Here is a 12,294-nt window from a genome sequence, read left to right as displayed (position 1 = left end):
CCTGAATTTCTTTGCCTGCTTTCTTGTGTCATATTTTACAGCCAGTTAACATAATGAATAAAAAATAGCATTTTGAAGCTTTATCTTTGACCAGACACATACAGATCATAAGACAGTTTAAAAAAAAAAAAAGTTTTAAAACAAGGACCTGCTTTGACCCTATTGCAATGACTGAAAAATTAAGCACTTTTTAAACCTGCCTGGCAAGCACAAACCTACAGTGCGATTAGAATTTGGTACACCGTGTAACTGCGAAAGTTTGATTTACAGAGGGACTGAAATGAGTTTACATTGGCTCATAAGGTGACCCATATTCCCGCAATTGAAGCATCTCTTTTGCTTGCCTCCCTCCTTTCTATCTATGAGGGGTTGAACAGCAGTGTATACAGCAGCAGCAAGTAAGGACGCGGTACCATTGGTGCGTTCTATAACTTCAAGCATATCAGCTACTTGTGCATCTCTGGGTAGGGTACTTAAAGCTCTTTTTGTTGTATCATTAGCATTCTCAAAGGCAAACATTTTAAAAACCTTTTCCTTCATTCCCTCATCCAAATCTGGATGACTTTTAATAACCTGATCTAAACGATCAATAAAAGAAGGAAAACTTTCTTGTGGCCCCTGCTTAATACTGGCAAAGGAATATACCTTTCCTGGTTCCCTGATTGAAATTATTGCTTGGTAAGCTAACTGCTGTGACAATTGTAATACCTCTCCTATAAAACCGTGTTGTAAGCCCGTATTTGCAAAAGGACCTTGGCCCATTAACATTTGGGCTTGTATACCATACAATGGATCTCCCTGCTGCCGAGGTCGTGCAGCTTCGCGGTCACAGAGTTGCTGCCATGCCTTGGTAAACATAAGCTGTTGAGAAGGGGACAAAAGAATGTTAGCAACCTGTTGTGAATCATATGGTAACAGAACATCTGCTGTAAAAATAAATTGTAATAATTGTTGAGTATAACTAGATTGAAGCCCATATTGTGATACTGCTGAATGTGCTTTTTCAAGGATTTTCCAATCAAACGGTTCCCACTTTCTACCTCCTGCCGGATCTGTAACGATAGGAAAGGCAGAAGGAAGAAAATTTCCTTCAATTAGGGCATCACGAATAACTCCTTTCCATCTTTGTCCTGCTTCTTGTTCATTTAATAGTGTATTTGACAATGAAGTAGTTGGCACAGGCATTTGAGACAAAGGCACTGGTAGTGATGACGGTACAGCAAAAGAATTATGAGTCGCAGTGTTTTCTGGATTCTTCTTGTTGCTGTCCGCTGCCGTATTGAGTGCCGATAGTTTGTTTATGAGTTGCTGTAGGACTTCATCAAGCAGTTCCTTTTCCTGCTTTTGTTTCGACATGATCCCCGGAGAAAGAGTCTTCCTGTAGGCGGGCCGTTGTGACGGTGTGATAAGGGCGGGATTCTGGGCTGGTCGTTGTGATGTCGGGATGTTGGGTGGATCGTTGTAATGTCAGGATAAGGGCAGGATTTTGGGCGGGTTGCTGTGACGTTGCCATAAGGCCGGGATGTTGCGTGGGTCGTTGTGACGTTGCGATAAGGGCAGGATGTTGGGTGGGTCGCTGTGTCGTCAGGATAGGGGTGGGATTTGTGTGGGTCTGCTGGTTCTCGTACTTCCCCCTTTTCTTTGCCCACACCCCCTTGTAGTTTTTCCGCATTCTCTTCCGAGTCCCTTCTTACTACGATCGGGTCGGCGCCATTATGGCGCACCTCCTCCTCCGAGGGTGCGGTCCCTGCGGAGGCCCCACTAGCCCCCGAACTTGCGGTCTGTACCTGATTAGCAGGGGTCAAGGGAGGTGGAACAGGAACAGAAATTCACGTAGAAAAGGTCGAAGTAGTAGTTGTTGGCAAAGAATCGCCTGAGGAGGGGGTAAAGGCAGCAAAGGCAGAAGCTGCAGCAGCTCTTTCAGCTTTCATACTACGCAACATCTTCATAAGCAATTTCCATAACGTGGCATACTTGCCTGCTTCTTTTGCTCTCGCTCCCTCCGAGCTTATATCTTCCCATAACTCTTTATCTATGGCCTCCCATGTAGCAAGTTCAAAAGCAACTCCCACAGAAGGGATTAAACTTCTATTCCATGCCGATAATAACAGCCCTTTAAGAGCTGAGGATTCATACTTCATACAAGTCCTCTCACTAAGAGTATGTGTTGGAGCAGATTTAGGACAGCCTCCTGTTGCTTGTCCAAGCCCATCTGTCTCCCCGACCGCTCACCTGATCAGGGTGAGATTCCGTAATCGTTTCACTATGAGGTGTGCACCTTCCTTTTCTCTCCTCCTTCCTGGTAACTATGTCAGTCACCGCTTAGCGACTGGGTGGATCGCTGTTACTCTTTTTATCTTTTTTTTTTTTTTTATTACTTCTCCGGGGCAGCGGATCTCTTTCGGTCGGCCTTCCACCCTCTTCCTCTCCAAGTCTTGCAACTTTGTTCTGAGGAATCTGAGGGTCCCTGTTCGGGTGCCACTTGCGGGAGCTGCGTGAGGACACTGACACGATCAATGTGATCTAACAAGTGAACCTTTATTTCCGTGTTTCCAGTGCAAATTATAACCCTCGACCACACTCAATAAATACTGATTGGCTTCATCGCAAATAACAGCCCACAGTCCAACCTGATTGGCCACATTACAAGTCATGTTCAAGTCATGTTCACAAATGTTCACACCCACCTTCTTCAAGAAATTAAAACTGAGTCATTAATGGCGGCTGTCTCTTCTCCTGCACCTGTAAGATGTTCATGCCCCTTGCACCGGAAGTTGTTTATGCTTTCAGCAGTTCCGGTACGTCCCAGCTCGGATTCTCTGGAAAGGCTGGATTGTTCACATGTCCCTTATTTCATAAATGTCCTCCCACACTCAACCATTGAGTTTTCTGACTTTTACTCCTCTGATTCTCTCCCCTATTCCACCGGGGAGGGGGAGTGAATGAGCGGCTGTGTGCTGCTTAGTTGTGAGCTGGGATTAAACCACAGCAGATACACACCTTTCTTTGCCTTGCCTTGGTCTGCCCGGGGGATCAGGATGTTTGGAAATAATGGATGGGGAGAACAATGTCTGCATCTCATCCTACTATATAGTGAAACAGATATAGGACTGTAGTAGTAACCTAGTAGTAACCTTATTATTGCAGCTCATTTTTCCATATGACTACTTTTTTTTACCTTTTTTCTCCCACAGTTATACTTTCTCTGCACCTAAACTTTTCTCCTTGGTCCGCCTCACACATTTGGGATTTCATTGTGACCTGTACAAAACACAGCATCGCATCACTTTTCCTCTCTGACTTTCTGCTCACCTGGGACTTCATCTGTGGAGGCAGACTTCATCTGAAGGGTACAGAATAACATCTCAACCAGGAATGCTTAATTTTCCTAGGTAAAACCATGGCTTTTATTGTTGTTGTGGTGGTGGGGTGGGTTTTTTTGGAAGGGAGGGTAGGGGTTGTTTTGTTGTTGATGGTTTTTTTTCCAGATTCAATAGCACTTATCACAACAGGTGGATGAAAGGCACAAATAGGGTTGGGTAGTGTGTTGTCTCAAAAATAGGGCTTTTGTAGGAGGTGAAGCTGCTTGAAAAACTGACTGGATGCAACAGTTTTCTCTGAAAGAAACAGGAAATAAGTTAAGTTCACAGACCTTAAAAAAGTCATTTCTTGCCACTTTCCTTGGCGATGTAGCACAAACATTTGAAGCCATGCAATTCACTTTTAAGAGTGCTCCAGGGTACACTAAGGAAGCTTGTTTTCAATCTCTTCTGCTCTTCTTTCTAAAAAAAAAAAATTCTGAAATTACTTACAGGATTGGGAGGAAGGATATAAATATCCTACATACTAGATAAATGCTTAAACTCTTAGTCATTGGCTATATTCAGTTATCCCATATGAACAGACTGAAAGAGATTTATCAGAGAAGACAAAGTAACCTACAACAATATTACTTAAAGTCTTTAAATTAGCTTTACTGGGAAGAAGAAAATGGAGGTTCAGGTCTCTGAAAATAGCAAGGAACTGAGTGTCTGTCTTCCTTATCCTGCATGAGTCCTGTACTTATGCAATTATTGACTAAATTAAATGACTGGATAAACTGGATTGTTGCTGACTGGAGAATTTAATACCAGTCTCATCTTGCTATTTTGCTGTTTTCTCTCAAGGTGTTTGAAAATGAAAGAAAGGTTCCTTTCTTGTCAACTAAAATTGGGGTCATCCAAAGCACACATTCTCTTCCATTACCTGAATGAAAAATGAGTACAAAAATATTACACAACAAGGAAGGAAATAATCAAGCCATAAATAAGGTAGAGAAGGTGTAATGTGCTACCAAGTCAGACAGCACTTTACATTTTCTTTGCTCTTATTTTTATGTGTGAGTAGTTATATAAAATGCAAACTATTACAAAAACTACTTTTATGTCTCAAGAGTTGTCTCAAGTGATTCTAACCTACAAAGGACATACAGTAATCATATCGACAGTTATCAGATAGCTAACCAGGATGCTACATTAAATAACCTGCCATCTCAGCCTATTTCTGCTTGATAATCTCTTGAACAGCACCAAGGCCATGTTCATGATTGGTGCGAATTTTCATCCAGGCTGAAACTATTAGTGTGTAAGAGAAAGATTGAATGGCCAAGCTGTGCTGCCTTCTCAACCTAGAAGAATATTAATAATGAATGACAGAATGCCTGTACAGATGCTACATTTGAAACATTTGTTCTATGATGCAACATAAGACTTTCTGTGACGGTCAATCTGAAAATTTACTGGAAGTTGTGTCACTCAGTACAAAATATACTGTCTCCTGCTGCACTGAGCCAGAGTTTCTTGGTGTTTGGGTGTCTATTTAAACACATGTAGTTGATAACCTCAAAGCAAAGGAGGAACTACGTTTTGTGTTGGTCCTGATTTAGAAAAGATTTTCTAAGAAGCTGTCAATGTCTCCTGCTCTGACTGCATTTCATGTCATCAAAATAAAGTCAGGTAGCTTATTCTATTTTGGAGAAGATAATAGACTACAACAGCAAAAAGCATTTTCAACCTTAGAGTACCAGCTAGTAAAAAACCATCTGTTCTAAAGAGGTGGAGCTGGGGAGGTGGAGCAGGGTTAGCACAAGAATACATTTATTAGGCTAAGGAGAGCAAGTAGGCAGGTCTGTTTATCAGCATGTGTTTTCACACACACACACACACACAAAGACTTTCAGTGAGAAAAGGAGGAATTTTTATCACTGATAAAGTTGCTGGTGCAACTTGTGTAAACCAGAACACATGACAAATGTCAACGAAGAAAGTGAGTTGGAAGAATGTGAAAAAGTGAAAGTTCTACTGTTGCCTCCAGTGATAGTAAAAGCTGCTATTCAGTTATATCTTATCTGGTGATCCATTAATTCTTCAATAAAAATGTTACCGTTTACTACTGCCTTGGCAGCGATTTCCCTCTATCCTATACTTCATACCTCTTCTTTACATCTTCTTATTCATTTAGACTTTTTTGGGGGCGGGGGGGGGGGGGGGGCAAGACACAAATATTCATGCAGTTCGTTGACTATTCTTTTAAAAATCTGTCACTTTAAGGCATCCAGAAATAGAAAATATTAATGGAAACATCACTTCATTTGCCAGCAAGTTGGAGGAAAAAACTAAAGATAGAAACTTTTCAATTTGTTCAAAATCATGTAGTAATCTTCATTTCCATTATTTACAAAGGAAGAGGGCCCCAGAGACAAGACACAAAATGCAAAACAGTGAAGCATTAAAGAAAATGAAGTTGGAAGCAAATGTACTTGTAGAGAGTTCTCTTATTTTGACAACAACTCATATTTGAATGAGGGATCGGAGAAATATATCTGATCCAGGAAAACAGTTTCTAGACTAAACTAGGGTGAACAGCCGCACACAGCCACGCCCTCTCAACCAAACTAGAAGTATGTCTTGCTCATTGAACAGATACGAACTGCCAGGTAGTAGGATAGCATGGTCTTGCTTATGCTTCTACTGTTACAACTAAAGCATGGAAGATGACCATTGAGGTTCATTTAGTCTCCGGCCTTTGTTCATTCATTACAAGCTCCTGCAAGTACCACATTTTACCTGGTTGTAATCTGGTTATTGGGTTATATAAGGAAAGGTTGGGTTAAGACCCAAACTGAAACTGCCAGCACTGAAGGAATTACTGTTTAAACACACATTAGGAAACAATCTCTGCCACCAGAGTGTTTTAAATAGCACTGTATAAAAAGAAAAGATAGCATTGTTGCTTTTCTAATTTCCTTATGGTGCCTTGTGTTTTCTGTGTTACATATACGCATTCTCTTCCCTTCTAAAGTCTCTCAATTTAATTCTTCTCAATTGGGTAATTTAGGGTTGAATAAAGAACTTGATCCCATGACAACATTTTACAGAATGCATTGCCCTATAAATGACCCATTCTCCAGGAGGCCTCTTCCAGGTCTGTGGCTAACGGAAGTTAAGCACCTACAGAAGAGATGTTTGGCTACAGTTCTTTGACTCAGGACTATGGAAAATTGGGCCGTGGAACATGCTTAGAAGTGATCTTACCTGTCTTCCCTTCCAGACTGCTCACAAGAGTTGGGCTGTCTAATCTCTCTCAATGTACAGTGATTGATGAAGAATTCTCAGCTTTCTCAGGTAGAATATTCCAGTGCTTAGAAAACAATTTTCTACTATCAAATCTAAATCTTTCTGATGAAATTCCTACCCTTGTATTTTTCCACTTTCTATTTGTTTTATTTTATTCATTTCACATCTATTAAACCAGAAATGATGTATGTTAAGATCACTCCAGACTGAGACAAATCCATCTGTGCACTCAGTTGCTTTACATGCTTCCAACAAAGGGGAACCTTGGAAAGAGTTGTTCACGGCTTCTTTCTCAAAACTACCACTTTGTGAACTTTAATCCTTTGTGCCCTGGGAACCAATTAACTTGCTAGTTTTAGCACACAATATTAAATAATTAAATGTTAACCTTCCCATAACAGCACTTCCAATCTCTCTCTCTCTAATGCATGTAACGCATAGGAAGGGGACTGGAAGTTAAGAACATTATCGTCATAGGCAGCTCTTATCTGGTGGTCAAAAAACCTGTCGACCCTTCCTTTTCTGTGTCTTCTGAGGTTGAAGAGGCCAATACTGTCCTTCACAAAATGTGTACACTTGTATGTGTACTTTGCTGTTCTCATATAGTGGGATTACCACATACTCAAATATAAAATCTGTTACATTTTTCCTGATTCAACAAACACCCAAATCTGATTAATTCATCAGATTAATTCACCTTTTCTCCAGGGCAGTCTTCTTCATGCGAGACTACTTTTACTCCTTATGGCTTCGTGCATTTCATCCTCAGGTCTTTGTTTAACATTAGTGATCCTTCAGAAAGCTTCTCATTTAAAATTAACTTGATTGCCGTAATTTTAATTTTATGAGAAAGTAGTCTGGAATGTAATAGAAAGTGATCTGGTTCCTATTTCCTTTTTACTACCTTTGAAACACACCAGGAAAGTATGTGCATGTAGAATATAACGGAAGTATATAAGTTTGGGTTTAAAAACTATAGAAAGAAAATTATCCTCTAGTCAATTCCTTACATTATTTTAAGAGTAATTCCACAGAAATGTATTTAAAGTATCCTTCTTTTAGCCCTTGTTAAATTCTATGGGGTGGGGAAGACAGCAGAATCCTCTAGATGGGTTATAACATGTGTCAGCATGTTGCAAGTCTACTTGTAAAGGCATATGAAACTTAAACGGTTAGAAATCTTTCAGATACTAAAAGTCCTCAGTTTTTAAGCTATTAAAAATCTTCATTAGAAAGGAGTATACTGTGTTGTTACCAAGGAATGTGATGAGTGAGACAGTTAAAAGACATGATCACTGCACTCTCTGCACTCCCACTCATGTGAGCATTAAACCTTCATGGCAGAAGAGCTGGTACAATGTTGAGTGATCCAGATTTTAAAATAAGCCCTAGGCTTTTGCATCTTCAACTTTCACCCACTATAGTACAAAAAACCCAAACCACGACAAACAACAAACCCACCTGCCAATTTACAAAAAGTGCAGCACAATTCTCTGCCTGCGTCAAATGGGATCACGGGGAAATGACTGCTCCAATGCCCCCACTAATTCCAGCAGCTGAAAGGAGAAAGGTCTACTGGCAAGGAGGTCTCGGAGAGAGTCCCTGTGAGGATGCTGTCTTGACCCCACTGTTCTTACTGGAAATTTCTAATGCCTACCTGAATTCTCTCTCAAAAGACAGGCTTCCTCGTGTTTCTTCAGTCCTAAATAGATTAAATCTGTTTACCTTCAGGATATTGCCTGATAGAATATACGGAAAGGAAGTGTTGCTGTGGGAGGAAATGTTACAGAGATGGAGTATTTTACTTTTCTTGCTGTAACTAGATAACGCTGTCTGTCACTGAGGCTCAGGCTCATCTTGTCTTTGGCCATATTCCAGAATAATTGGCAAATAAATTTACAGAAAGATGTTTTATGCCTGTCTTTAAACCAAATAAATGAACTAACAGTGAAGAAATTACTGGAAAATTACTTTTGTTATTATTATTTTTTAATGGGTGAATATTATTGATAGAAATAAGAGAAAATAAAATCCCAGCCCTCATATTTTAATTTGTTTTTTCATAAGCTTGAAGACAGTAGCTGCTGGTTTTCAATATGATCTGGCATTGGGCCTTAGCTCATTAACTACCTATCATAGAAGAACAGAACAAATCAACATTAAAAGTAAGTTTATAACGCCAGTTATTTCAGTAGGCTCCTATATATATCCTGCAGGTTAATGTATACCATCAACACAGATTTCGTGCTCTCTTAAATGTCACAAGAAAAGGACTAGTTTGTGTGTTTTCAACACAGCCACACACAAAACTAAAGAGGAAGGCACAAACACTGACTCAAATGTATGTAAACATTGCAAGAGAAGAAATCTAAAATAAAAAGGATTTTTCCTTCTATTTCTGATATAAGCCACCTGTGCTTACATTTAAGGCAAGTCAGGAACAACTGCCATTTATACTTATGAATGTAGGTTAATTCTTCATGCGATGTACTTGTGACCTTCAAACTACCGCTCTGAGGGGCTTACAGAGAGCCTCAATGCAGAATATTCAATGTGCCCTTAGGTTTGTGCTTCTATCAGAAAGCACCTGCCACTAAAGCCAGTCAGATCATATGCTTATAGCACTTGCTTATGCTTATTATTTTAAAGGCAAAACCAGAAGTGAATTAATAAGTAATTTAAAATTAAGAATAGCATCTTTTATACCTTCAAAAATATCTTTATATAAATTAAAATTTGTGAATGGATTTTGAAGGAGTAAAGATATTGTCTTCTGTTGTAACAGCTACCTCATAGCCAATTTTATAACAATGAAATATTAGGAACTTTTAATTGGTCTTAGCAACTCCTTTTTTTCTGCACTGAAATAAATCAGACTACATCCTATCAGGAAATATCAGAATATTAAACTCACATACAGATTTGCTTGAGATGGCAGTGGGATTCTGTGCTTTATTTGAGTAACTCAGGGTTTAAATCCATTATCAGTACTAAATGCTACTGTGATTCATTCAATAACCTACTCATTAGACAATCTTCTCTCACAAAGCAAATCCCAGATAATCTCTTCACATCATATTGCCAAAGGCCCAATCTTTATCAAATCATTTAAGCATAGAATGATCTTTGCTTTCTCTGGCAAGATCAGAAAGAAAATACTGATGCCTGTTTGATTCAGAACTTGCTGCATATTACTCTGACCCTACTTTAAAATAAAAATTAAATAATAACCATTCTGGAGGGTTTTGGGTTTGTTTTTTTTTTTTTTAAAATATTTTTCTTGATTCAAAAGAATGAGAAGAACTCATCTGGAACCTGTATCCAATATATAAAATTGTGAGTCATCATCCAAGAAAGTGGACTGAAAGTGGAGTTTAGAAAATGCACCTTAGCATCTAGAAAAGCATCTCAACTTATGACCATGCTTCTGAGAACTTGCACTTAGAATCACAGAATCATTAAGGCTGGAAAAGACCTAAGATCATCAAGCCCAACTGTGACTTCATCTACCTTCTGCCTTATCATCAAGTAATATTTCCACAACCACACCCCAGTATTAGGAGAGTGTTTTGTTACCTCAGGGTTGCTGCTCATTGATCTTCTGAATTTTGCTTATTAACCTGCTGACAGTTTTATGGGAGAAACAAACAAACCAAGACAGCTATTCCGAAGGAGACAGACACATACCTGCACACATATGCATGACTTTTGGGGTTGGAGAAATAAATACGGAGAAAGATAACAAAAGATCAACCTGATGGTCCTACTAGTTTGTCTGTATCATTTTTATATTTAAAAACCCCTCAGCAACCCCCTCCCCCCCAAAAAAAAACAAACCACAAACCCAACACCCTAAGCAAACATTCCCACCTCCCAAATAGAAAAGATAATTATTGGATGGGTATTTGTCATCAGAAATTGTGAGTTGTTATTTGCTCTCCTATCTTTGCTAGTGATATTTCTAAAAATTTGTGAATAAAAGTTACTTTGTTATTTTTATCCTCATTGCTTGTTGGCATGCACAGAGAACAGCACTTGGCACAGCTCTGCCGAAGCTGTAGCTCTCTATCAGAGAAAACCAACACTGGATTTTTTTCTTACAGAAGCAGGTTTACCTGGAGACAGAAGGATGGCCTCAGGGGGTGGGTGAATAACGTAGTCCTTCCAGCCGCGCCCCCCAGAATGACATGCACTCCCTGTTATGCGGCCGAGGGTATGATCTAACTTTTTGCCACCCCTCTTCCAGCCATCACTGGTGTGGTTATGTGCACCCTTTCCAGCGAATGCACAAATAAATCAGCAATAGAAACATTCCAGATGAGTATGAGTTACCTGGCAGCTAAAGTGTCAGAAGCAGCTACTATTGGTATTTTTGTCATATTTTGAATGATGGAGAACAGAAATCTCACACCACTAAGGGACAATTGATTCTCTATATTCTATTTTTCCAGGTATCTTTCTGCAAGAGAACTATTGATTTAGGCTTTTTTAGTATATTCATCAAAAGCTCTTTCTTTGTAGCGTCAATAATATTTTATACAGTGAAACCGAAAGGAACTAATACCAAGGATGAACCAAATTCAATTTACAACCCTTTGCTACCTGTGAGCAAAGCAGTTAGTGTTTGGGAGCCTTAAGATCACCTGTTTGATGATTTCTCTTGCTACATCTTGAGTCACTGATTGAGGCCATCTCCAAAAAGGTAATTTATGGAAGTTTTATCTTAAGCTGTTGTGTCCAAAGAAGACACCAAAGTCTGAACCGGTATTGATTTTTCATGCACTGCAACATTACTCCCAGGAGGAAATTATCAAAGAGGCTATTGATAGAAACATGCCATGTGTCGATGACTACATAGGGTGAAACTGCACGTAATCTAATTTTTTATGTCACCTCTCCTTAATGCACAAGGGAACTGGACAAAATCACCTTAAACTGCCTATCTGAGATGCAATATAGAAGTTAAAGATGTGCAATACTCTGCGTGGGCCAAAACTCTGCCAATTGAATCAAACACGTAAGGCTTGTAATTGGATAAGGTTTCTGTACTCTAAACGTGTCGTGGAGAGTTAGTCCTTGGAGGGGGCTGCGAGAGAGAGAGGAGGAAAAAGCAGAATACTATTCCTCTGGTTATTTTAAAATATTGAAAGATGAAAACAAATCATACTGTTTCTAAAAGATTTTCAACAAGTCAAAACCATTTAGAGATTTGCAGTGTTCTGATATCTGAACCATGCTGACAGCTGCACCTTGCAGAGGAAAAGCCAATTTAGCCTGATCTAGAGTCACCCTCCCAAGCATTACGATTTGCCCACTGTTGCATTATAATTTGTTGAAGGAGAGAGAGTTTGCTAAGTAAGAAACTATATCCCTTTATGAAAGTCCCAGTGTGTTGCAAGTTAGGCAGTGCATATACACACCCACCCACCAGTGAATTTACACTTTTTGACATCTTAAAGGCTTGTCAAAAGTCATGGCAGCTTCAAAAGTGTCTGCTTTCCAGCAGTACATTTAACTGTATAACTTTTTGTCATTTTTTTTCCCTTTGTAGTTTTGCTGACTGTTACAGCTTTTATTCCTGAGACATATCAAAGAAGATAGATAACAGAAGTCAAAAGAAGGTAAATTCATAATCACATTCAAACGTAGTGTATAACACAGTTTTAAAAATTATTTTTCT

The 12,294-nt window shown here is 39.3% G+C and overlaps 1 protein-coding gene across 1 annotated transcript; it reads right to left on the bottom strand.

The window, feature by feature from the left end:
- Positions 1 to 264: 264 nt before the first annotated feature.
- LOC147414537 (endogenous retrovirus group K member 5 Gag polyprotein-like) lies at positions 265 to 1,419 on the bottom strand. The gene has a single exon (XM_086472470.1). It carries the CDS (start codon positions 1,354 to 1,356, stop codon positions 265 to 267), a length of 1,092 nt encoding a protein of 363 aa, XP_086328596.1. The 5' UTR covers positions 1,357 to 1,419.
- Between the last annotated feature and the right edge of the window lie 10,875 nt (positions 1,420 to 12,294).

This window comes from Leptosomus discolor, chromosome 13 (assembly GCF_034619465.1).
Source record: "Leptosomus discolor isolate bLepDis1 chromosome 13, bLepDis1.hap2, whole genome shotgun sequence".
Classification (NCBI taxonomy): Eukaryota; Metazoa; Chordata; class Aves; order Leptosomiformes; family Leptosomidae; genus Leptosomus; species Leptosomus discolor.
Note: the sequence above shows the minus strand (reverse complement) of the source record. Positions and strands in the feature narration are given on the sequence as shown.

Coding starts and splice junctions, on each gene's coding strand:
- LOC147414537 (XM_086472470.1), bottom strand. CDS start 1,356: ATGTCGAAACAAAAGCAGGAAAAGGAACTGCTTGATGAAGTCCTACAG.